Here is a 27,323-nt window from a genome sequence, read left to right on the forward strand (position 1 = left end):
GAGGTTCCTCAAAAAACTATCCACAGAACTCCCTCATGACTCAGCAATAGCACTGCTAGGGATTTACCCAAGGGATACAGAAGTGCTGATGCATAGGAGCACATGTACCCCAATGTTCATAGCAGCAATGTCAACAATAGCCAAAACATGGAAAAAGCCTAAATGTCCATCACCTGATGAGTGGATCAAGAAGATGTGGTGTATATACACAATGGAATACTACGTGGCAATGAGAAAGAATGAAATATGGCCATTTGTAGGAAAGTGGATGGACCTTGAGGGTGTCATGCTAAGTGAAATAAGCCAGGCAGAGGACATAGGTCTAACAGGAACCCAGGAGAAACCTAATGGAGGACCAGGGGGAGGGGAAGAGGGAAAGAGAGCTGGGGAGAGAGAGGGATGCAAAACTTGAGAGACTATTGAATGCTGAAACTGAACTGAGGGTTGAAGGGAAAGGGGGAGGGGGGAAAAGAGGTGGTGGCGATGGAGGAGGGCACTTGTGGGGAAGAGCACTGGGTGTTGTATGGAAACCAATTTGACAATAAACTATTAAAAAAAAACCAAAATAGACTAGCACCCAAACTCTGAGGGTTTCTGTGAGGATGAACTGAGTAAATACATTTGAAGGGTAGGCAGAACAGTGCTAGCACCACCCACGTATTATCTTCTATCACTGTGTCTCATAAACTCAGCAAGTCAGGTGTTCTGATTGCTAGGCTGTTGCAGAGGCCCTGGTCCTCCTGGCTCTCCATTTTACCCTGGACCTCTCCCAAGGCCTCTCTGCTGACAACTCATCCAACATTGAGCCTTCACCCCTAGAGGTCCCCAGGCAGAAATCCCAAGCTCAGTCTATGAACCAAACCTGGACGTTGTCAAAGCCCTGCCCTGACATCACCAACCACTTCCTGGGTTTTCCTCTGTCCACAGGCATCACCCACATCTCTCATGCTTCCCGTTCAGGAATCAGAAACAGCTCCAGTTAGCCATGCCCCACACAGAGCATGTGGTTTTCCGTGGGGAGAAAACTGGAAGACGTGCAGCATGTTTCTTTACCAGACATCCTACAAATTCCTGCTCGAGTGGGATCTGGAATCCAAGAGAACATGACATGAAGCCCAAAGATTTAGGTTTAACGCTTTGGGCAAGTCACTTTAAGTCTCTGGGTCCCTGAGCCTGCTCCTCTGCAAAATGGGGACAGCGCTACCTATGCCCCAATGTAGAGATAAAGAGATGATAAAATGATGAGCTGATATTTATGGCAATGCCCAGCACGCAGCAGGTGCCTGATGCAGCTGGAATGTGGACTTCTATACATGTTTATTTATATTTGAGAGGGGGCAGGGCAGAGAGAAGGGGAGACAGAGGATCTGAGGCAGGATCTGTGCTGACAGCATAGAGCCTGATGCGGAGCTCGAACTCAGAACCATAAGATCATGACCTGAGCTTAAGTCAGACGCCTAATGGAGACACCCAGGTGCCCCTGGAATATGGACTTTTTACCTCCTTTCCCATTATAAGCAAAGTGAGAAAAGAGGTCTGAACCGAGGTACCAGGTACCATGCAGTTTATTATTGTAGCAAGAGGAGCTGTCAGGTGCTTTAGAAAACAAATCGTGACACAGCCTGGGCAGGTTTTATTGGCTGGGATGCAGAGCTGCCCTCCGTACTGGGTGACAGGTCACATTTTGGATTCCTTCCCTCCCCCAGAATCTGGTTTACTTGGTCAAATCACCCACTGTCTCCAGAACGAGGGAGAAGGCCCAAGGGTGCCACCTGTGTGTCTTCCAGGCACACACGTCCAGCCTGGTCAATGCCCACATGGCTTTGGGAGCAGTTGCCCCATCATGCCCACCTAAGCAGATGACACATCTCTCTGTGGAAGGGCTAGAAATACAGGCCCGCAGGCCCGTGTGCCTATCGCATGGCAGCATCGCAAGGCGAGAAAACCATACCCTGCAACTAACTCATCCTTCTCTCTGGTTTGAAGCCTAGTGGTCACCATAGCAACAGGCTCCTGCTCCTGCCTGCCAGGAGGGGCTGATGCAATTCTCAGGCAGCGAGCAACTTGGATGTGGCTCACACAGCTCTGTTCCCACTTGGGGGTGGGCAAGAGGGGGGAACAAACAGACAGGGAGTAGGTGGGCACACACCGGACAGAAATCTCTGCTCTCCCTCCAGTGTTGTCTAAGGGTTAGAAATAAGGGACGTGGGCCTGAAGCAAGCAATATAGTCCCCTCTAGTGTGCCTACCAAATACAGTGTCACCGCAGTGGCTGCCACTTCTAGAAGACTCATCTCCAGGGCCTTAGGAGATCTGGAGGAGCGGGAGACAGACTGCACCGTGGGCCTCCCCACCACCACACAGTCCCTTCTCTGCCTTCGGAGCCAGCACCCCAACAGCTAAGCGCCTGTGCTTCCCTCAGCCCACGGGCAGCTCAGCAATGCAGAATTCAACAGGTGAAGCTTTACAGTTCTCCACTCCGTTGTGTTCTCTGCCTGTATTGCATGAAAGTACTCACAAGGCTGGATGTCACCTGCAAGCTAAATTGTCCCCATGATCCCAATGATCCCCCTCTTCCCAGCTCCCTATTCCACCCCACAGAAGTCTCATTCACTGGCTGGAGTCAATATGAGACCACAGTCCCGCACAAAGTACATACTGGCCAAGAGCCACTCGACCTCTTAAAGCATCCAAGTCCCCCAGTGCCATGGAACAAGAGCTCAGAGAGGAGGGGGATTGGGGCAGGGGGCCTGGGTGGCTCAGTCGGTTAAGCATCTGACTTCGGCTCAGTTCACAATCTCACGGTTTGTGAGTTGGAGCCCCACACTGGGCTCTGTGTGGACAGCTCAGAGCCTCAAGCCTGTTTTGGATTCTGTGTCTCCTCTCTCTGTCCCTCCCCCGCTCATGTTCTGTCTCTCTCAAAATAAATAAACATTAAAAAAAAAAAAGGAAGAAGCGAGGGGGGAATCAGGCCACACACTCCCACCCACCCTACACCCCACACTCAAGAAACAAGGAAGGAAACCATGTTAGGACCAGAGCTTGGCAACATGAATGGCTCTTTCCAGCCTCCCAGCGCCTACCCATGGATGCAGGGCTCTCCCTCCCAAGGCTGCTGTCCTGGCGAAGATGCCTCCAGTGCCAGGAATGCTTCCCTCCTGCAGGCCCCACTCCTTTCTCCATCCCAAGAGCCACCTCCCTGCCCTGTGTCCCCTCCTACCTGGCCTGCATCAAGGGCATCCACCCAATCAGAAGCTGCGCTTTGGCACAAACAGGTCCTGCTCTGGGACTTTGCCCCCTGCACTGGGAGATATGCAGGCGTGCAGGTAGAGGGAGGGAAAGCTCGCCTCCACAGCACCCTCCCCACAAGCCTTCAGGGGCCAGTCACATGGGGCCCTCCCAGTGGTCACCTGACAGATGCGGGAAGTGGTTAACCCCAGGGGCTGCTTGGGAGCTGGTGTTTGGCTGTGGAACGTCCCGGTAACATGTCTGTCAGGAGCCTCCGGACTGCTAAGAGCACGTGGGCAGAGATGGGAAACCGTTAAAGCCAGAGGTGACCTTCCACATATATAGGTCAATGGAGTAGACGTGAGACACTAGAAATAAACACATCTCTGTATGGCCAACTGACTTTCAGCAAGGCTGCCAGACCCTCAACAGTTTTTCAACAGTGGTGTTGAGACATCTGGATATCCGCCTCCAAGAGAATGAAGTTAGACTCTTAGTTCATACTTTATTCCACCGACAAAAAGTAACTCAAAATGAATAGAAGACCTAAACATAAGGGCCAAAACCATACAACTCTTAGAAGAAAATGTAGCGGGAAAGCTCATGACCTTGGATTTGAAAAAGGACACCAAAAGCAACAAAAGAGAACACACCAAAAAAAATGAACTGTCATCAAAATCAAAAGGTTTTGTGCTTCAAAGGACACTATCAAGATAGTGAAAAGATCACCCACTGAGTGAAAGAAAATATTTGCGAATCACATATCTGATAAGGGCTTTGTGGCTAGAATATGTAAAGAAACCTTACAACACAACAATTAGAAGACACATAACCTGGGGCACCAGGGTACCTCAGTGGTTGAGAGTCCAGCTCAGGTCATGAGCCCAGGGTCGTGGGATTGAGCCCTGCATCTGGCTCCACACTGAGAGTGGAGCCTGCTTAAGATTCTGTCTGTCTCTTTCTCCCTCTGCTCTTTTCGCCCACTCACACATGAGGTTCTCTCTCTCTCTCTCTCTCTCTCTCAAGTTCTTAAAAAAAGTAAAAATTCTATTAAAAAAAAAAAAAAAGAAGACCCATAACCCAAATAAAAAATAGGCAAAGGATCTGAATAGACATTTCTCCAAGGAGGGTAAAGGCAGCTTCCCTCCATTCCACTGACAGATACCCAGTGTCCACTTACTACATGCCAGGCACTGGGGACACAACTCGAAAGCAAGCAAAGTCTCCGCCTTCATGAGGCTTACATCCAGTGGACAGATAGTACACAGTGACCACATGTCTGTTGTATGTAGTAACTCCCTTAATTCTCACAATGAGGTAGATACTCCGAGAACTCCTGTTTCATAGACGAGGAAACTGAGGCACAGAGAGGTCAAGTAACTAGCTCAAGATCACACAGCCTTTAAATGGTGGGGCTGAGATTTACACCTACAGCAGTCTTCTCTCCAGAGTCCATGTACTGAACAATTACGCAATACTGAGTATTATCAGGAGGGATTCATTCTAGTGGGAGTCAGAGAGAGCCGTTTGAGGGACATGATGGTGAACATGGTTTGAATCTCTTCTTTAGCCCAGCAAACAGGGAAGGCAGAGGCACGGAGGCAAGAATCAATTCTGAGGGAGTCAGAGGTGCTAGAGCAGACAGTATAAGAGCAAGGGGAGGGGTGGAGAGAGTGCTGTGGCCGCAGAAGCCCACAAGCCTTGCCACGGCTTCCCACGGAGGCCGGGAAGGGGACTCCTCCCTCCCAAAGGGTGATGGGGAGCCACAAAAGGGTTTTAAGCAGGAGAGAAAGCTGATCCTATTTGAATTTGGAAAAGGCTACTGGTGGCCGGGAGGGGTGGCCAGGGGAGGACAGGGTTCTGGCTGACCAGATGTGGATGTATCAGGAAAGATGGTTCAAGTGCACATAGTGGCCGACAGTGCACTGGGGGCAGCCCATACCATCCTCCTTCCCAGCTCCTGCTTCTATACCAAGAGTGGGGTGGACAGGGTGGGCATCTGCTGGCCATCAAGGGACAGAGGAAAGGTGCTCACTGGGGGGTGTGCCATGCCTCATGTCCGGATGGCCCCCAGGTTTGACTCCAGTGTGCTTCTTGTTAAGGACAATAAGAGCTGGGGGTGGAGGGGGGCCCACATTAAGACCCACCCCCACCAGCCTGCACTGCTGAGTATTCTAAGGTGCATACGCTTTGTCCCTAGAGAGAGCCCAGGAGCATTCTGAGAAATGAGCTCTTGCTGAGACGGACCCTGGGGCCAGGAGGTTTCACTTCACACAAGCAACAGTGTCTTTTGAGAAAATAAGTCTCTGGGGCACCTGGGTGGCTCGGTAGGTTAAGTGTTCATCTTCAGCTCAGGCCATAATCTCATGGTTTGTGAATTTGAGCCCAACATCGGGCTCTGTGCTGATAGCCTGCTTCGGATTCTGTCTCTCTCTCTGCCTCTCTCTTGCTTGTGCTCTGTTTCTCTCTGTCTCTCAAAAATAAATAAAACATTAAAAAAATAAATCTTTTTTTTTTCCATTTTGTTTTATTTCCTCATCACAACAAGTACACCCCTTAGTCCCTATCACCTGTTTCCCCCGAGCCCTGACCCACCTTCCCTCTGGTAACCATCAGTTTGTTCTCTATTGTTAAGAGTCTGTTTCTTGGCTTCTCCCTCTTTTTTTTCTATTCCTTTGCTCCTTTGTTTTATTTCTTGAATTCCATATACAAGTGATATCATATGGTGTTTGTCTTTGACTTATTTTGTTTAGCCTTATACTCTCTAGCTTCATCCATGTTGTTGCAAATGGCAAGGTTTCATTACTTTTCATGGCTGAGTAATATCCCGTTGTGTATATATACACATCTTCTTTATCCATTCACCTATCAAAGGACATTAGGCTGTTTCCATATATTTGCTAGCGTAAATAATGCTGCAATAAACCACAGGGGTGCATCTATTTGTTTGAATTAGTGTTTTTGTATTTTTTGGGTAAATACCCAGTAGTGCAGTTCCTAAAAATAAACCTCTTCATGTTGTTGTTGTTATTTAAGAGCCATCTCCTGAATTTTTGGCTGGGCAAGCAGGTAGAACGTGAAGCCAGATGCTATACTAAAAGCTCCACGTGCATTATCTTATTTAATCCTCGTAACAGCTATATGACAAGTTCTTTTATTGCCTCCATCTTGTAGATGAGTAAGCAGAGGCCCAGGAAAGTTAAATAACTTGCTCACGGCTACACGGCTAGTTAATGGTGAAGCTAGGATCTGAATACAGGCAGCCTGGGTCCAGAACCAGATCTTCCACCCACCTCCAACTTCCTTTTACCTGCGTGTTTTGACCTCTTCCCAATGTAGCCATTGTGTTCAGAGATATTAGCAAAGAATTAGACAAGTTTCAGGCCCTGACACACAGTTGGGCTCAGGAATAATAACGACAGCCGACACTTCTACCAAAAAAATTCATTTCATCCTCACACCACCCCATGAGATAGGTACTACCAATATCCCCATTTTACAGATGAGAAAATTGAGGCACAGAGAAGTCACATGTCTTGCCCAAGGTTACACAGCTGCTGAGTGGTCAAGCTTGGAACCCAGGCAGTCTGGTCCCAGACACTACCCTCTCTCTTGCTATCTGACCAACTCAGTAATGCTACAATGCACATGCTTCTAACATGTCCAGAGATCTGGTCTCTCGGGCTGCAGTCCATGAGATGGACCACGAGGGCAAGGCCACAGGAAGAAAATCTCCTGTAGGAGTGGGGAGATGTCAAGAGTCATGACAGATGGAAGGGTGGGAACCAGCAGGCATGGTGGTCTCGTGCCCGTGGGTGCATGGGCAGACAGTCCTGGTGAGAGAGCAGAAGGGCCATCCCTGTGCCTACCTGCTGGGCACAGGGCCACGGGGCCATGGAGCCAGAGACATGAGGGGGGCACACTCAGCCACTGCAAATTGACTCATTAGTGCCTCATGCAATCAGCTTGGCAGGTCACCTTTTGGAATGGATGAAAAAGGAGCATCTCACAGACTAAGAGTAGGTATTTTTATGAAGCATATATATATATATGTACATATACATTTACATACATATACATATATACGCTTTGTGTGCTGTGTTGCAGTGTAAAATGATTTTCCTACCATGGATTTTGTCCAAACGTACAGAAGTACCATATTTTAGACCTATTCTTTGTTAGTAGTACAGTAAGTAAGTTGTGGTTTATTCCTAGGATGGAATTCTATGCAGCTTGACAATGAATAATCTAAAGCAGGCAAGAACAGGGGCGCCTGGGTGGCTCAGTCGGTTAAGCCTCCGACTTTGGCTTAGGTCAGATCTCACGTTTGTGGGTTCGAGCCCCGCGTAGGGCTCTGTGCTGACAGCTAGCTCAGAGCCTGGAGCCTGCTTCCGGATCTGTGTCTCCTTCTCTCTCTGCCCCTCCCCCTTTCATGCTCTGTCTCTCTCTGTATCAAAAATAAATAAAACATTAAAAAAAAACAACAACAAGAAAAAGTGTTCATAATTTAAAAAAATAAAATAAAATAAAATAAAGCAGGCAAGAACAAAGATGAATCTCAAACACATAATTTTAAGCAAAAAAAGGCAAGTCACAGAAAAATACTTATACTATGATTCCCTTTCTATAGATTGTTGGCAAATCTGCACAGTTCCATGATTTCAGAATACACGCCTATGCAGTAAAGCTCTGAAGAAAAGGAGGGAAATGCTTACCACAAAATTCAGGCTCCGTTGGCAGTGGGGGAGGGGGGCAGTGAGGGTGAGTGTGATATGATGAATTGTGTCCTCCAAAAGAGGTATGTTGGAGCCTTAACCCCCAGTACCTCAGAATGTGACTCATTTGGAAACATGGTCTTTACAGAGCTAATCGAGTTAAAATGAGGTCATTAGGGTGGGCCCTAATCCAACATGACTATTTTCTTTATACAAAGGGGGAACTTGGATGCAGAGACACTGGGAGAACACCATGTAAAAATGGAAGGCAGAGGTCAATCGGGGTGATACATCTACAAGCCAAGGATTGCCAGCAAACCAGCAGAAGCTAGGAGAGAAGCACAGAAGATTCTGCTTCACAGCCTCAGAAGGAATCAACCTGCTGGCACCTTGATGTTGGACTTCTGGTCTTCAGCAGTGTGAGCCAACACATCTCTGTTGTTTAAGCACCCCAGTCTGTGGTGCTTTATATTAGCAAATGAACACAATGAGGCACACAGCCGCTTCTGCTGCTTGGCAAAGGTCTCTTTAAGCTTAATGGAGGGCAGTAGTGCCTGGGTGGCTCAGTCAGTTAGGCATCTGACTTTGGCTCAGGTCATGATCTCACAGTTTGTGGGTTTGAGCCCCACGTTGGGCTCTGTGCTGACAGCTGGAGCCTGCTTTGGATTCTGTGTCTCCCCTTTTCTCTGCCCCTGCCCTGCTCATGCTTTGTCTCTCAAAAATAAACACTAAAAAAAAAAAAACAAAAAAAACCTTAATGGAGGACAAATGGCTATTTGTCTTGTGAGTCTTTTTTTTTTTTTTAAGTTTATTTATTTGCCTTGGGAGCAAGAGCATGTGGATATGTGCACACGTGCAAATGGGGGAGGGGCAGAGAGAGGGAGAGAGAAAATCCCAAGCAGGCTCTGTGCTGCCAGCGTGGAGCCTGATGTGGGGTTTGAACCCACGAACTGTGAGATCATGACTTGAGCCAAAACCAAGAGTCGGACGCTTAACCAACTGAGCCACCCACGTACCCCGTAAGTCTTTATTAAACCAAACCCAGACATTTTATATACTCTTTAGTATATATGCTATATTTTCATATAGAAAATAGAAAGAAAAACCATGTAGGGATAGTCCAACCATTACACTTTACAGTTAAGGGCACCAAGGACCTGCCAAAGGTCACACGACCAGGGAGCAGCCAAGCTTGGAGAAGAGCCTCGGTCTCCTGCCTCCCAGTTCGGTGAAGGCCACTGTCATAGCCACAGCCCAGTTACCCAGAGAAGGCTGAATTCTGTTCAGAGCACAGGGAACCCAGAACTGCTATGAGACTGAGCAGGGACCCTTCACTCTTTTGTGTCACAGACCCATGGCAATCTGGTGGAGTGAATGGACATTTTTCTGAAGATTGTTTTGAAATGCATAAAGTACATAGGACCGCAAGGGAAATCAGTTAGTTTGAAATGCTATGCTAGCCATGGGGGATCCTTGTGAATCCGAGAGAATTAACTGATTAGTGCCCGTGCACAGTAAGGACTCAGTATAAGTCAGCAATGATCATTGTTAACATTAGGAGATGCTCCCATGACCTTGGCCCTGGGTTAGTGATGCTGAGGAGAGAGATAAGGGACCCACATCTTGGAGCCTGCGGACCACGATAGGGTCTGGATTCAGCCTGAACTGCAGGCCCTTGTGAGTGATGGCATCACCAGAGAGGGGGGTGCCATCTGGAAAGAACAGGTCTCTTAGGACAGAGAGGAGAGGGACCCACAGTGGACCTTGTCTGGAGACAGAAAGGCAGGCCCTACAGAAAAGCACAAACACCACCAGGAACAGAGCCCTGAGGGCCTGTGGCCATAGTGCCTGTGGTCTCCTGTATTGCTAAAGGACAGAAGGTGACATTTAATGGGTGCATCTATGGGCCCAGCATCTCCACATGTTATGTAACTGAATTAAAAAAATTTTTTTTTGAGAGAATGCATGCGTGCATGTGTGCAGGTGTGCGAGTGGGGGAGGGGCAAAGAGAGAGGGAATGAGAATCTCACACAGAATTCTTAGAACCATGAGACCACGACCTGAGCCAAAATCAAGAGTCAGACACTCAACCAACTGAGCCATCAGCTTTGCAACTGCACCATACCTATGAATCATACCCTGAATTCACAGATGAGGAAACCAAGGGTTAAACGATGTAATGACTCTACAGAATCAACATTCTGGTTCTAAGAAGAACCTGTAATGCAGGCTAACATTCATTCATTCATTCATTTGTTCACTCAACAAATCTTTGGTTATATGGAAGTCTTCCAAGGTAAAACACTTATCCAGTGGAGACACTGGCACTAGATGGAGTTGCTGTCCTTGACCCTTTCAGCCTCGAGGCAGTGCTGCTGACAAGTGGTCCGGCTGAGAGAAGTGGACAGGGGCGAGCCAGGCCTCACAGCCTTCTAGAGAACCATGCAGACCCCTAGCCCACGTACTCCACCCTTCTCAGGTATACAAACGCTGGGAGCCTCAGCACCCATCTTGGGCCTTTCAGAAAGCCCTACCCATCTAGAAGTTAAGTCTTTCCAATTGGGTCAAGGTTGCCTCTTAGACCCTCTAATCAACACCCCCCAACACTAGGCTGGCTAGTAGAAATGACAGTATCCACACTCCTCTGAATACCAAACTGGCCCAATAAGGTACATTTCACTACAGACTCATTGATGAGTTGCCCAATGCCACATAAACATTAAGCAGGGCTCTGGGATTCAGATGAAGGCTTTTGCAATTTTGCCATTTCTGTTTCCTTTACCCACATATCCTTTGGAGATTAGAGGATCCTGAGCAGAGATGAGAAAGCAGAAGCCTCATTTCGGTGGGAGGAGGGCACCCAGTTACTGTTTATCAATAATAACAATTATCCCTTACTCTGGCATAAAACAGTATGATGAACCTAGTCGTCACCATTCATGGTCTCAGCTGATTTTTCCAGCAACCACACAACATACACAGGGCAGGTTTTATAATTCTCACTTTGCAGATGCGGAAAGATTCAGAGTTTCTGGCATATGCCCCTCTAGGTCCATTTTTCCTGCTTCTCTACCCTGTTTTCTGCTCCAGAGAAATTAGAGAAAGGGAGGGGATGAGGCTGGGGTACTTCTCCCCCAGCCCCTCCCCGTGGGCCACCCAGGCTGTGAGAGTTGATTGAAGGTTGCACCTCCCACCAAGTCTCATGCATGGCCTCTGTGCCTCTGGTGTGGGAACCAGACCCTCCTCTCATTCTGCTCACATTTTGGTCATGGTCCCAGTTAAGCTCTCCCCAAACTTCTCAGCTGAATGTGCCACCTGTTTTTTCCTGCTGGACCCTTATGGATGTGACAGTAAGTAACCGGTTGGAGACTTTGGTCTCCAGATGGATAAATCATGGCCTCTTGGAACCTGTCAATAAGTACTTACTGAACAGCCCCTTGGGGACCTGGGGGGAGGGGACACGGAGAAAAGGAAGATGGCAAAGAACTGGAAGGAGCTAGTAGAGACAACAGACAAAGCTCTTGGTCTCAGATTTCTCTTTGTTTCTTTTTTTAAGTTTCTTTCTTTCTTTCTTTTTTTAATGCTTTTTATTTATTTTTGAGAGACAGAGAAAGACAGAGCAAGTAGGGGAGGGTCAGAGAGAGAGGGAGACACAGAATTCAAAGACAGGCTCCAGGCTCTGAACTAGCTGTCAGCACAGAGCCCAATGCAGGGCTCGAACCCACGAACCATGAGATCATGACCTGAGCCAAAGCCGAATGCTCAACTGACTGAGCCACCCAGGCACCCCTCAGATTTCTCTTTGAACTAACTGAAGTTAACCTTTGGAAAATGAGGAAAGCCCACAACACTGAAAAACTGGGCCTGGGGGAGGCATGTGGTGGACAAAGAGGTGGGGGAGACTTGGATCTGGGCTTCCGGCCAAACAGAGCCACTCATGCTACCTACATAAACATTCTGGACACTGACCTCCAGCCACAAGCAGCCCCTTGTGGCAGCGGCACCTCCACACTGTGGCCCCAGGAGAGGCTGGGGTGTGAACAGATGGGCATGTGATGGCTTTGAGAGGGGATCTGTGGGCACCTGATCCCTGCCCTGTGAAGGAGCCAGCTGGAGAAGGGGAGTTGCCACCTGTTGGCTTTTAGACCCTCTTTCCCGTCTATCCCCTTGGCACAAGCACCCAGGGGTGGTGCTGGGACATTGGGCTGTCAGGGCTTTCTGTCATTCCCTGGCCTCCAGCCTCACCCCTGCCAGAAGCACACAGTTGGGCTACATGCCCAGACCCTGGGCGACAAAGAAGACCAAAGAAGAAGGCTCTTCTCAGGGGGTGGGACAGTGGCACATGGATTTTCTCCCTTCTATTTTTAGGCATGTCCCTAGTCTTCATTAACTACATGTGCTCCTTTTATAAAGGGGCAAATTTCCATGCTGGAGAATCATGAAGATTCTCAAGGAGAAGGAAGACATCCCACTGTGATATAATTATTTGTGAGTTGATAAATCTGGAAAGGACCAGGAATTTGGATTTATAGGAATGCGCCTCACACAGGCCTGGAGCCCATGTCAGGATCTCCTGTACCTGGTGACAGGCTGGCATGTGGCCAGTGTCTCCACAATTCAGGGGTGGTGAGCAGGTGGGCGGAGACCCTGGTGTGAGTCCCCATGCCTGGCCAAACCCTCTTTCCATCCAGGGGTCTCAGGGGAAACGAGGAAGTCACGCCTCCCTTTGGGACCTGTTTCGTGAAACCATCCCTGTAGGTTTCCATGTTCTTGACCTTAAAGTAACTTTACATTTTAACTGTGGCAGTTGGTAGGCAAGATGCAGCCTTGTGTCCTGTTAAAGAACAAGACCACGGGAGTCAAATTGCTTGAGTTTATTTCCCAGCTCATCACTTACAGCTATGTGTCTTTGAGCAAATTACCTGCCTAATTTATACATCTGTGTTCTCACTTGTAAAGTGGAGATTAAGCGTTTTCTTCATAGGATTGTTGTCAAGAATAAGAGAATTTATATACATAAACTGTTCAGCACAATGTAGGACATACAGCAAGTGCTATGTGACAGCTATTGTCACTGGCATTTCCCCCTTAATCACCTCATTATTTTTTTGTGTCAAGTCTTAAAAACCATCTCACAGTATTTCTGTGTTAAATCCACAGAAACTTCTCATCAGCATCGCCTCTAGGGGTCAAGGAATGAATGGCACAGAGGAGAGAAGTAATGAAATGTTCCCTCAAAAGGGGTGCCTGGGTGGAATGAGTAAGGAACATCTAGATGGATCCCTTGCTAAGTGTTACATACATGCCTTTTAATCTGGTAGTAGAGACACCCAATAAAATACAAGACATCCAGTGAAATCTGAACTTGGGGTAAGTAACAAATACATTTTAGCATAAGTATATCCCAAATATTGCATGGGATATACTTATACTCAAACAACTTTTTTATTGTTTATCTAAACTTCAAATTTAAGCCTACATTTTTATTTGCTGAAAAATCTGGCAACCCTATCTGTGGGGATGGTAATGTTGTTCCCACTTTATAGGTGAGGAAGACAAAACTCAAAAAGGTCAAAGTAAATTCCCTGAGGGAACTCTTGGACAAGTATTTAAAGCAACACATTGCTTCCCTCCAGCTGCTGCTCTCAGAAGAGGGAACAGACGGAGAACCAGAGAAACTGAGACCTCAATTACCTGCCTACACTGAGAGTGTGCTCCTCAGCCCAGATGGGGAGTGTGCACGTGGGAAGAGCAATTTTTCCCAGAGAAGGGGGAGCAAGAGCAAGTTCAAGAGCACGAGCAAACCAGTGCACCAGGGAGCCCCCCTGCAGGAGAGGAAGGGTGGACGACCAGGGGGTAGGAGGTCCCCGTGAGGGCAGCACCGAACAGCCCTTCCAGAAGTGGCACTGCCTGGGGCTGGAACCTGGAGGCAAAAAGCCCGGGAAAAAATTCAGGAAGCACCAAAGGAAACCCCTCCTGAAGTCCTGAAATATTTCCGCAGCCCAGAGAAAAAACTTTAAAGTGAAAGCAGCCATAAGAATATCTACAGGGGGCACCTGGGTGGCTCATTTGGTTAAGCATCCAACTCTTGATGTCAGCTCAGGTTATGAGCTCATGGTTAGTGAGTTCAAGCCCCCCATCAGGCTCAGCGCTGACAGTGTGTGGAGCCTGCTTAGGATTTTCTCTCTCTCCCTCTCTCTTTCTGCCCCTCCCCTGCTCAAACTCTCTCTCAAAAAAAAAAAAAAAAAGTCTGTCTATTGACAGGAGAGTCAGGCTGGCCTCTCAGAGCCTTAAGGGCATGACCACAGGGCCCCAGCACAGGTCAGAGCTCACACAGATGGCCTGAGCCTCCCTGGACTCGAAAGACTGCCTCCACACCTTCCCAGGGAGGAGCCCGGTGCCCACTCTCCTGGATTCAAAGGTGGGGTTTCACTTCAGTCGTTCTAGGCTCTATTTTTACATAAAGGTGGCAAGAAACAATTAGTGTTCAATCAGGTTAAGTCACTTGATTCCATGCCTCTGCAAGGCCAGGGACCACAGATGACCTTTGCTGGGAGCAGGGACAGGGAAGGATTCTAGAAACCTCTGGGGATTTCTCTCCAGGACTAGGAGCTTAGGCCTAGACCCCACTCCCCAGTCTATGACTTCCCAAGGAGTCACATTCAGCCTCATCCTCACCTGGTTGAGAAAGGCCAATGAATGTTCCTCTGGGCAAAGGAACAGCATGTGCAAAAACCACCAAATGATGATGGGGCACAGTGCATCTGAAGAATTGAGAAGAACTCATTTGGCTGGAGGGTCGGGAGTGCTGTAGGGAACACCGGGAGGTGAGGCTGGAGACACTGAAAGTAGTTCATGCCATGCTAAGTAGTTTAGGCTTTATCCTGCAGAAAGAGGAGAGGTGGGAAGGTACTAGACTGGCAAGTGACCGAATCAGATCCTCCAGAAGGAGTCCGGGTCCTTCTTACCCGGAATGGGTATCACCTGGAGACCTGGCTAGAAATGCCAAACGGGAGGCCCTGACCCAGACTTGCTGGATCAGAATCTGCATTTTCATAAGATTTCCCAGCTGATTAATATGCCCGGATCTGAGTGAGGCCCTGAGTTATAGCTGGGGCTGAGAGAGGGTCACTGGCTTGGTCTCTCCAATATGCTTTTTTTTTTTTAATGTTTATTTTATTTATTTTGAGAGAGAGAGAGAGAGAGACAACATGAGCAAGTAGGGGAGGAGCAGAGAGAGAGAGGGAGAAGAGCCCAAGTAGGCTCTGCGCTGTCAGCTCAGTCCGACGTGGGGCTCAATCTCATGAACAGTGAGATTATGACCTGCACTGAAATCAAGACTCAGATGCTTAACTGACTGAGCCATCCAGGCAACCTTCTCCAACCTCCTTTTCTGATTGCCCTTCTGCCCTCCTCCGGCCCAGCTCTGCTGCCTCCTCACATTTTCCTGGCTCCAGGATTCTCTTGTACGACGGACCTGGGTGCCCTACCCTATGTCTTCATGCCCTCCCCACCAATCACAAAGCATTTCCAAGCTCCCACATGTTCATGCACGTGGGACAGGAAGAAGCATGTGGTGGTTAAGAGCCAGTCCCAAACTGGACAGAGCAGGCCAAGGAGGGTTTCAAACATACAGTTCTCCCTGAGGGCCCTGATATTTGGGCACCCTGGCTGAAGAGCACAGGCTGCCACATCCACACAGATCTGGGTTAAGGGCCCAGCTCGGCCCTTTATAGGAAAGCTGTTGGACGTGCCTAGAATCTTGAAAAGAAAGTTTCCTCATCTATGAAACTGGATAAAAATAGTTGGGACCTCCACAGGAGGTGGAAGACTAAATGGAACATTGCAAAGTGCTTAAGGACGGTCTGGCACCCTATAAATGGCAGCCTTTGTTATTCTTCATGCCTCTAAGGAGTTTAGAGTCTGGCAGAGAAGAAAAGACAACAGACAAGAAACACTATTTAGGTAAACACTACAAAAAAACAGGTAAGAAAGTGCTCCACGATGTGGCCTGGAGCAAGCAGGGTTCTGAGCTGGAGACCTCACTGGGGTGAGCGCTATAATCAGGCATGGGGGGGGTTGGTTTTTGGAGGTGGTGGGGGCTAAGCGAAGCTTGAGATTGGATGGGAGTTCGCCAGAACATGGAGGGGGTCTCTGGGGTACTGGGATATCTGAATGGATGGTGGAGTACGAGGATCTGCCTGCATGGGGGATCTTTTTTTTTTTTTTATGTTTATTTATTTCTGAGACAGAAGGCATGAGCAGGGGAGGGGCAGAGAGAGAGACAGAGAATCCAAAGCAGTTTCCTTGCTGTCAACGCAAAGCCCAGTGTGGGGCTTGAACCCATGATCCTTGAGATCATGACTTGAGCCAAAGGCGGACCTTGACCAACTGAGCCATCCTAGTGCCCCTGCATGGGGATCGTGAAGGCAGTTTGGAACTAATGTGGAGAGAAAATGTCCCAGGGAAGGTTTTTGGGCAAAGGAGAGGAGATGGAAGTAGGTTTATCATAGCTACAGCCTTACGGAAAGCAGGTGGCGTCCCAGGAGGCATCAGAGAAGGGGCTTGGGGGTGTGCTCAGGGATCCCCAGCAAGGATCTGGCTGTGATGACAGTGGAGCAGCCAAGACAGTGCCCCCAGGCCAGAAGGAGCATTTCAGACATCAAATCTGTGTCCTGTCCTTCTCCTCCAGGGAGCAGGAGACAGAACCAGCTCCTTCTTTCAGTCTCTAAAGGTTGTACACACGGGGCGCCTGGGTGGCTCAGTTGGTTAAGCCTCCAGCTTCCGCTCAGGTCAGATCTCACATTCGTGGGTTCAAGCCCCACGTCAGGCTCTGTGCAGACAGCTAGCTCAGAGCCTGGAGCCTGCTTTCGGTTCTGTGTCTCCTTCTCTCTGCCCCTCCCCCTCATGCTCTGTCTCTCTCTGTATCAAAAATAAAGTAAAAAACAAACAAACAAAAAAATAAAGGTTGTACACACACACAGCACACAGTGCCCACTGACACATCTAGGTGGGCACTGTCCAGGCCCAAAGAGGGAGCTGCTGTGGGGTCTGCAGACTGTCACCTAAATCAAGGGGAAATGGTGCTTCCACATGGCTGAGTGGCACACCAGCTGGTCTCTCATTAACCCTCTCAATGATGCACTAGAAAATTAACAACCAAGGCATTCTGCTCCATTAACACTGAAGTCGGCCCTTCAGGGGGTAAGGGGCTGGGGAGAACCCAGATTTTGTCTAGACAGTGGCACTCAAAAAAAGACCAGCAGCCTGAGCTCCTGCCACACAGGGAGGGGGTGAACACAGGAGGAGACCCCCCCATGACAAAACCCCGCAGCAGAAGCCAACCACAAGGGCCGCGCTCTCTTCTCATCCTTAGCATGAGGGTAACAACCTTTCCCAGGTTTACTAGGTGGATTAAATGAGACCATAAATGTATGAACATGAGCTCAACTCTGGTGCCTATTGAATGCCCAATCAATTGCTTTGTTCTTTTTGTTTTTATTGAGAAAGGGGCTCAAAAGAGATACGTGTCATGGGTTGCCTTTCATGTGGCTTGAATCCAGTTTCAGAAGGGTCTGACTTGGTTCACAGTCTGCAGTCAGTCTCCCAGGGATGGGAATCAAGGAACCTGGAGCTCTGCTACCCAAACTGTGGTCCTTAGACCTTCAGCAACATTGGCATCGCCTGGGAGCTGCTAGAATGCAGAACCTCGGGCCTCGGACCTACTGAATGAGAACCTGCATCTCAACAAGATGCCCAGGCAACTCAAATGCATGACACAGTTGAAGACTCTGCTCTAGTATATTTGTTCCTAGGAGAAAGCCATCTTTCTCCTCTCCTCTCCCACCATGGGAACCATGGGGCCCAGGGCTCTGAGTAGACAGTAGAGAATGCCACCGCAGAGGAGCCCTTTGATTAGCACTGGCTTGCTGGCGCACTGCATTAAAGCACACTCAAATACACGTTGAGAAAGTTATTCCCTTCTTGATTCCTTTCAATCTCCCGGTTACTGAAGAAGAAAGACTCTGTTTGATACTGTCTTTACATCTCTCTATCTTCTGTTCCTTTGTCTTTAAACAAGGACACAGGAGGCTCAGACCTTGATCCTTCCAAGGTCAACAGTGTGTAGTCAGAATTAATAACACTGTTTAGTTTTTAGTGCATTTATTTGTAAGGTAACTTTTGGTTTATTGCAAGTGGTACAGAGTTTTCACTAGTTCCCTTTCTAAGTAAGTTATATTTCAAAGAATGAATCAGATCGAAGAAACACATTAAGTCCATAAGAACAGAATTGTGTGAATCTGGCAAAAATCACAACAGTGGTGTGTAAATGACTGCAGTCTGGTAAATCACTATTCCTTGCAGTTCATAAAAGCCCTCTGAGATCATTATGTCCATTGTTTTCATACTGCAGGTCCTGAAATCAGTGTAGTAGGTCATGATCAGCACTTTCTGGGTGTGCTTTTATTTATTTGTTTATTTTTTACATTTTTATTTATTTTTGAGAGACAGAGCGTGAACAGGGGAGGGGCAAAGAGAGAAAGAGACACAGAATCTGAAGCAGGCTCCAGGCTCTGAGCTAGCGGTCAGTACAGAGCCCAATGTGGGGCTTGAACCCACAAACCGTGAGATCATGACCTGAGCTGAAGTCAGACGCCTAACTGACTGAGCCACCCAGGTGCTCCTGGGTGTGCTTTGAATAGAATGAAATGGCATGGAAAAGCAGGGCATAAAAATCTGAGTGCATTGCCAATGTTACAGAAAGAGTAAGTACTGTCCCATTAAATGTTTGTATTACTTTGTGTATATACTGGCTTATTACATAAAATATAATATAGGTATTGTGTTTAGGGGGCAAGAGTTAGCAAGTCATTCATCTAGTCCAATCTTCCCTTTGATAGGTGTCCCCAGCCACTGCTAACTTAATTCCAATGGTGAGGAGTCCACTCCTTTGGCCAGGCCACCTGTGAGCATATTGCCCTTCATGCTACACCCTGGAGGTCCCCACCTTAGCTCTCTGGCTCCTCTCTCATGACACAGAGGTGACAACAGTAGCTATTGCAGCAGGTTATTAAACGGGCACTCCCCAGCCCCACTCAGGTGAGGAAGGACTCAGGCAGCTGGCACTAAGGCCACTGTTCCAACCTGCACAGAAAGAACTGTGGAGAAGCACCAGAGTGACGCCACATCCTCTTTGGAAGTACAGGATCACCATCACCAGGATGTGCTCTCCCTGCCCTCTCAATTCTTGAGCTTGGGAAGCCCCATTTCATCAGTCGTCCCTGAGTGGGGTCTCTTCCCTTGAAAGACAGTGGAGGCTAGGAGTGGGGGAAGGGCAGGAAGCACAGAAAGACAAGGAGAAAGCTCAGGGCATGTGGGGAGGGAAAAAAGGAGGGGGACAGGATAGAGTACACCACAGGTGGCACCTAGAAGATGGACACTGTCAAGGCTGAGCCTCTGGCCTGGCTACGTCCTGGAACCACAGGGAGGCAGAAGCAATGGAAATTTCTTATTTGCCCCTCTACAAACAGAGGAACAAGGGAGGGGAGGGTTCATGGGTCCCCACACCCAACCAAACAGGGATTCCTAAAAATGCCTGCAGACTCCATGCAGGAAGTAAGCTGCCCATGGAATTGTGGGCAGGGATGGGAAAGGAAGCGAATGGAGTTGTGGAGCTCCCCCCTTCCTTCCTGCTGGCGCCTTCTGATTTTGGTTCTCAGCTCAGGGCAGGCATTTCTCTTTGCAACCACATGTTAGGGTGTAAGCCACAGGGCACAGGCTGCCCCTCTGTAGGGGACTCTGGGCTCTGGGGCCGTGGGGAGAGGGGCTGGAGGGGCTGCACCAAACCACCCTATCATTAGCAGGCTGCGCATGGACGAGTTCAAACGCAGAGGCCAAATCTGCAGCCCGACTGGCCCTGGGCCTCGGCAAAGGCCCTTGGTGTGCAGTGGCCCGATTTAGGGCTGTGGGCCCTTTATTCTCCTTTGGAAACTGTGGAGGTGAATTTTAAAAGGCCTGAGAGTGAGGCCAGCATCGTTTTGCCAAGTCCTCTCCTCCTCCAGCTCTCATCTCCTTGCCTCCGGCCCTGCTCTCCTCTAGAAACTGGGAGCGAGCTGTGCCCTACCTCTATTTCCAAAGTCTATTTTCTCTCTATCCCTTCAAACTTTATTTTATTTATTTATTTGTTTGTTTGTTTGTTTAATTTGGTTAACATTAGTGTTTCTTGCCAACAATCCAAGGGATAAGGTAATAGTGGGATACAGACTCCAAGTGCCCATAGGGAAATCTCCTTGGGATCATTCCGTAGGAAGAGGTAGTCCAGTTGATGGGCACATACGGGCCACCTGAAGCCCTGGCCCCCATGGGGGAGCCAAGACCATCTTTACAATTGTCATTTTAGCTAGAGAGGTGAAGAGATCAAACAACATCCAGAAGGGCCTTACTGGCAATGCTGCGAAAGGCAGGGAGTGTGGGAGAAAGCACAGGTTAGAATCCAGCCAACCTTGTGCTCAAAGCCTGGCTTGTCTTCTAGCTCTAGAACCTTGAATTAATTACTTAACTTCCCTAAGCCCATTTCTTCTCTATAAAATAGAGATAACAATTCCTGCCTCATAAAGTGGACCTGTTGAGGATTGGTGATAACAGGGTTAATGCCTAGGACAGTGCTGACACATAGTAGGTACTCAACAGTATTGGCTATAATCATCATTGCTACACAGAGCAATCAGAGCAATCTGAAATCTGATCCGGTTCAGACTGGAGACCTTTGGCAATAACTTCTCTGGTCCCTCGTCTATAGAACATGGGGATAATGACAGTTACTTTGTTGGGGTGTCAGGGATAATGCAAGGAAAGTACGTAGCAGAGCATCTGGCATGTAGTAGAGCTGGTTATATGTCACGTCCGTTCTTCCCAGACCAAATGGAAAAACAAATCTCAACAGACCCAGTTGGACTGACAAGCATCTTTTCAGGGGCCCAGTGGCTGTGAGAGACCCAAGGGTGAGGTTTCTATGTACCTTTGTGGAACCCAGACACATTTCCCAAAGAGGCTCCCATCGTATAGAACACACTGCCACTCTGACCCCCAAAACTCTCAGAAAGGGGTTTTTCACCTAAAACTGCACCTTCAAGAGAGAAACTCATTCAAACGATGGCCAACAGGCTGTTTAGGCCCAGAGTAACTTGCTGCTAAACAGGTTGACCACAAATAAGGGAATCAATTGCTGCTGTGGATAGAGATGTCCCCCAGGTAGGGAAATAACTTGGCTTAATTATACAACATCTTTGATCTCCATAATCTTGATCCATTAAACCCTTGCTGCTGGCCAGGAGGCAATGCCCAGGAGGAAGGGGTTAGCCCAACTCACTAATAGGATCAGCCCTCCAATCCCATGAAAGTAATTATGGCCACATCCTCCCCCAACAGCCCTGAGTAAACCCACAGATCCTTAATCAATGCGGGACTTTTCTAGGCAGCACCAGCTCGGCCAACATTCCAGAGAGGCCAACAGCCATGGCACCAGAGTGACAAAAACTCTGAGCTCTGTCAGCGCTGGTCCACCCAAGGCCTTCCTTCCCCCCAACACTTTCTGGAGACCTTGGTCACCTTTAGGCAAAATGCTTGATCACATCCTGTTCCATGTTTATCTGTGGTCTTGAGGAATATGTAGGCATCAGAAGTGAGGGTGGAGAAAAGAGAGAAATGGCACCTTGACCAATTAGGTCATCACAGAGCCGACCTCATCTGCCCCAACTCCTGGAGACCTGAAGACCACACTGACCCTGTCAGTTTCTATATATGGTAGTAAACCCATATTCATTTTTCATTCTGGTGTGTGGTGAAGAAAGGGCAGAAGAGAAGACAGGATGAAGCACAGGTGCAGAAACTAAGCGAGAGGCCCCAAAACAGGTCTGAATCTGGGACAGAGAACATCTGGTACCAGTTGGCCCCACCTGGAAGGACTCCTGGGCAGGGTTGGATTGAACATCTAATCCCAATCCCCATATGGGGGCATTTATATAGTCTGCCTACTGCCCTGATTTGTTTCTTCACATTTACATAGTCTAGACAGGTTCTCCCCAAGCTTCAGAAACAAGTAGAACATTCCCACTACCAGTCAGGGGTATCCACGGCTCCCACTGACCCCGATCTTACCCCAAGAAATGCAAATGAAGGCAGATCAAGGCCACAGATTAAAATCAGTGTCCTCTATCCTGCTCTGGAGACAGATAAGCTGCAGGCCTCTCCTAGTGGTGCTCAGTGGAAAGTGCTAAAACCCTGTAGGTAGAATGTGATGGGTACTGGAGCCCCACAAATCACCTCCACCTACCACAGCCAGGGGCCCAGCAGAGGAAAACAGTAGCGAATGTGGAGCTGACCAGGAAGCTGACTGTGAAGCTGCCTAGTTCCTGGTTTGCCCCCAGAGGGCTCAAGCTGAGCCAAACAGTTGCAGCACCAGCCCTGGCAGTGAAGTCTTCCAACTGCACAATCACAAGCCCTAGCAACACGTGGGACTCCCTTGGGGGGTCTCCGACTCCACTACAAGCTACTACAATTACCGAATCCACACTGCTGGAAACTTGTGAATGGGCCAATGAATCGGGTTTCTGGGATTTCTGGTGGAGTAAGGAGTTAAGGAGCCAAGAACCCAGGAGTTTTCTTTTCCCTCTCATACTCACTCATGCAACCAAAAATTACGGAGGCTTTATTACTCCTGAGGAGCTGGCCTAGGCACCACCTAAGAGCTGAGTCCAGCACTCTGTTCCTGCCAGCTCCCCGCACCCCTTCCACTCCTCAGCAAGCCTTTCACAGACCCCTGTTCGTGATAAGAGCCACGACTGGAGGGCAGTCCAACAGCACTCCTCACCTTCAAACACCTTATAAACATTCATTAGCCTATGTGGCATCCATGAGAGACATTCGTGGCCTTACATTACAGAGAAGTGTGCATAGGGTACCAAAACTGCCCCCAGGAAGCGAACCGTACCTCAGAGAACAGCCCCAGGTCTTCCATCGCACCTGCAAGAATGAAGCAGAATGAATTTTCTCACTACTCCCCCCGTCTGCTACCCACTTAGCTAATTCTTCACAAATGTTTCTGTCCTTTCTTCCGTTTGCCAAAGAATAACAGCAACAATCACAATAACAAAAAATCTTCTCGGAGTAGATGACTTCATTCTTCTGCCAGCCCCACCTCTGAGACTCCAGCAGCCACGACAATAATGGGGTGGTGTGAACAAGAAGGACTAAGTGACTAGGGCTATTCAGAGGGTAAGAAAGCCCTGATCTGCAGCTGTTCACTAGCACATCGGGGGTGGTCTGAGGAAGCCCCGCGAGACCACTGCTCTGACCAGACCCACACAGTCTGTGTCAGGCTGGCAGTCTGGTCCTTGGTGTGGCTAATATGCAAGTAAGATGGGAAACTGAGGCTGGCTCATGAAGATCTGCAGATGGGTTTGTATCCCCACAGCCCCAAAAGCTTTCTTGGAGCTTGGATAGGGCACTGAGTCTATAAGGGTGTGAAAATATCACGAGTGACTGAAAAATCCCTTGCAAATGTTGCCTGGGGGTAGAAGACGAAAGACTTTCCACTTGAAGAGGTGCCAAATTATTGACTGTCTGGGGCACATACATGTCTCAACTCAGATCTGATTGGAGGGTGGTATCCACTCAGAGGGACAGGCTCAGAGCACTCTCCCCACCCCATTTTGTTATTCCGTTTTGTTATCCTGTTTTTTAATTTTTTTTAAATAGCGTGAATGGGGAAGGGGAAGAGAAAGGAGAGAGAGAATCCCAAGCAGGCTCCCGAGCTGTCAGCTCAGAGCCTGACGCAGGGCCTGAACTCATGAACTGTGAGATCATCACCCGAGTCGAAATCAAGAGTTGGACGCTTAACCAACTAAGCCACCCAGGGGCCCCTCACAGAGCTAATTTAATCCAGTCTAATTCCATGGCATGGAAGAAAACCAAGAGAAAGTGATGTGTTTAGTGGAGAAAGTGATGAGAAAAAGGCACTGAGAAGATAAAGTGAAGAACACAGCCCTACAGAAAGAATCACACCAGCTCCAGGGAGAGAATCTAGGCAAGGCACTTAGGGGCCAAGCGGACATTATTACAGTAATGTAGGACGATGGGTGGGACGGAGACAAGAAGTGGCTGGAAGCCCCGTCTGCCACTCCAGCTCATCAGGAGCATAGACTTTGCTCCCATCGATCCCATATCACACTGGCAGCTGGGAGTCAACCCACCTCCTTGAGTCAGACAAACCACCATCACCATGGCCCTGCAGGACTTCTACCGCAGGGCAGAGGAGGCCTGCCGCCCACCTCTTCTCAAATGACCATCAACCTGTGATGACAATGTGCACACTTCTGGCACAGATGCTGAAGCCAGAAAGAATGAGCTGACAACTCCAAAGGCAAGAAGTAAGTCAGAGGAGGGGCTGGTTCGTAGTCTGATATCTTAGGAGGAGAGAACCAGCAACCTCACGGAGTTCAGAGCCTCACACACCCCCTCCCCCACGCCCTGTGCCTTAGCTCCAGGACCAGCCCCCAGTTCCTACAAGAGGCATGTGGACAGGTTGGGCTCAGAGTCATTTGAGGCCACTTATCCTGCTGGACCATTTCAGGAAGAATCTTGTGAAACAAAGGACCAAAGAGTCAAATGTCCCCCATTCCATGGCATTCCAAGGCCTTGAGCAACTTCTGCCATATCTAGGTGACACTGAGAGTCTTCTTCATCAACATAGGGTATAGTCTGAACTCTAGCTTGGTCACTTATCAGTTACGTGACTTTGGATAATGATTCGAGCTCACCAAGCCCCTCTTTCTGCAAAATGGAGAGAAGACTACCTGTCTTGCACAGCTGTGTGGTCTGGAAAGGATGGACGGAGAGCCTAGCAGAGTGCCTGGTGCATAGTGGGTTCTCAGGATATGCTCTTATCACTGTTACCAGGAGCAGCACTTAGGAAAGGTCTCCATCACTGGGTCATTCACATCTCTAAGAAATGCATGGGCCAGGCCACGCTGTGCCCTGGGGACATCCCTTTTACAATTCCTGATGGATCTAGCTTTTGTGGGGACTTGCCACCCCAGGATTGTGAGCCTTGTAAGCAAACAGCTTTCTGAGAGGCAGAGGAACTTCCTCCAGGAGCCACAAAACCATGCTGCCAGGCAAATGACAGCCCCGGTATTTGTTTTAATTTAGGCTCTTGTCAAGAGGAAACTTCATGGCTAACAGCCCAAACATGACTGCACAGCACCTCCCCAGGAAGCCTCATTCTATGGCTCTCAAATAAGCCATTTTGAGGAGGGAGGCAGGGACTCCTCATATGGCTGCCAAGTCAGTGCCTCCCCCCTCCAAGGCTGCCCCAGGAGCCCAGGGGCCGGGCAGCAGCACAGTAAACAGCTCAGATGCCTGTCTGCCTGAGTCAGGGCTGGTTAACAGCCCCCCGCCCCCAAAGAAGGCCTCAGTGGAATTCCCTTTTCAGGTCCCACCTTCCTCTGGTCAGAAATTTTCAAGGGGACCTTGGACAATTTTGCTTTTCTGCTCTAAGAGGTGGTGGGAGAGGGGGTTGGAAAACTTGGAAATAATTAGGTTGGGGAGTCTTCATCAGGGCAATAAAGAAAAAGTCAGACACAGGATTTCCATAGGATTCTACACTTTGAGAAATACTGGGTTTCACAGAGAGCCAGAAATATTTGGGAACATAAGTAGCATGTGAATATGAAGCATTGTTATTACTGTTATTTGCAAGAGCACAGCTAAGAGGTCACTAATCCTTCCTTCGGGTCAGGAGCTGATCTGCAGCAAGGCTCTGAACAGATGTGTGCCCCCATTCACACAGACACACGTGCACACACACGCCACACAGCCACGGGCCCTGACCTTCAACCAACGAATGCTGGCCTCTGCAGGGGAAGGAGCAGATGGAGTGGCTGGGCTTGGTGCAAGACTGACACCCAGGGGATCTGGCTTTGCCCCTTTGATGTTGAAAAACCAAAGTGGAATGAACCATCACAAGGAGAGTGCCTGTGGAGGGGGGATGGGGGGAAGGAAAGAAAAGAGGATGTAGGAGGAGGAGGAGGAGGGAGAAGAGGGAGGAGAAGAAGGTGAAGGGAATGATGGGGCCCCAAGGGGATATAGAGGTCAGAGGCTGGATACTGAGTACTGAGGAGCCTCCAGGGCAAAGCCTTGGGGTTCAAGGCCCCATCCTTGTCCATTCCTCTCCTCACCCATATAACTGTCACCAAGGCATCTAAGCCAGGTTAACCCTTAAAAATGTCCTTGTCCCATGGCATCCAGTGTCCAGAAACTGAGCTTGCCTTCCCCAACTCTTGCCCTCTGCTTCAGGACTCTGGGCTAGGAGACAGAGCAAGAGAGTGGGGGGGGTCCCACTCAAGTGCCCAGAGAGGTCAAAATCCACTTACTGGCTTCTTCAGGGGCCTGCAGGACCCTCTCCCTACATCACTGAACGCTTTGGGGAATATGTCTCAAAGGAGAGGTGGAGAGAAGTGCAGGGCTTTTAGTCACCTAAGCGAGGTAAGGTGTAAGGTGGGGGTGCTGACAGCGAGTCCTCAGAATGTATGAGTGATCAGTTACACATCCCGAGCGGCAGCGCAATAGCAATCACATGATCAAAGCAGATTTGGGAATGAGGGGGCGGAGAAGCCGAGGTGGGTTTTTTTTTTCTTTTTTGGGGGGTGATGAGAGTGGGGGTGGTGATGAGCCTGGCAGGAAAGAGTGCTGAGCCGGAGGTTTTCAGCTCCTTCAATCCAAATGGCCCCCACGGAGCTCCGCACCTACTGTTCTTTCCACCCGACCCCACCTCTACCCAAAAACACACAGCACCCCAGCATGTCCCTGAGGTGACAAACTCAGGCGCCGAGGACTTTGCCAAAATGGCCTTTCAGCTTCAGCGTGGACGGAAGGAGCAGTCAGTCAGGAAGCGGAGGGAGCCCTCTACACAGGCTCTCCTTCCTGGGGGCTGGTGAGTGCTCAGTTACACAACAGGTGGGAAAGAGGTGACACAGCTCTCCAAGCCCCGTCGGTCCACTGCCCCCCCACCCGCTCCAAGTCTGCTCTGGGGACCCCATCTGCGGCCGATCGCGGGGGACCCCACGTCTCCTCCCCGCCTCCCAGCTCGCTGGCACCTGGCCGGCGGCGCCCGCAGCCCCCAGCCCGAGTCCGGCTCGCCAGACAAACCCCGCGGGTCGCGCCCAGGAGCCGTCGGGGCGCCGCGGCCCCTTCCCGCCCGGCCTTCCCGGCCCGAGCGCACACGTACTGCTGTAGAGGGTGTCGATCCAGGAGAGGCGCGGCAGGCCCCGGTGGCTGAGCGGCTCCATGCCGGCGGCTCTGCGCGGCGGCTGCGGCGGCGGCG

The 27,323-nt window shown here is 49.3% G+C and overlaps 1 protein-coding gene across 5 annotated transcripts in view; it reads right to left on the reverse strand.

Annotated features, from left to right (window-relative positions):
- ABR (ABR activator of RhoGEF and GTPase) overlaps positions 1-27,323 on the reverse strand; it is a 181,285-nt gene that overhangs the window by 109,886 nt on the left and 44,076 nt on the right. Inside the window, exon 1 of one of the 5 annotated variants that reach the window (XM_029927282.1) lies at positions 27,228-27,317. The exons of 2 other annotated variants lie outside the window; for them this stretch is intronic. In XM_029927282.1, coding sequence (XP_029783142.1) covers positions 27,228-27,288 — 61 coding nt within the window. In that variant the 5' untranslated portion in view covers positions 27,289-27,317. Of the gene's footprint in view, positions 1-22,931; positions 22,956-27,227; positions 27,318-27,323 lie in introns of those variants that run through there. 2 more of the 5 variants (XM_029927281.1, XM_029927286.1) reach the window with 2 other exon arrangements.

The sequence above is a fragment of the Suricata suricatta genome, chromosome 17 (assembly GCF_006229205.1).
Source record: "Suricata suricatta isolate VVHF042 chromosome 17, meerkat_22Aug2017_6uvM2_HiC, whole genome shotgun sequence".
Lineage (NCBI taxonomy): Eukaryota > Metazoa > Chordata > Mammalia > Carnivora > Herpestidae > Suricata > Suricata suricatta.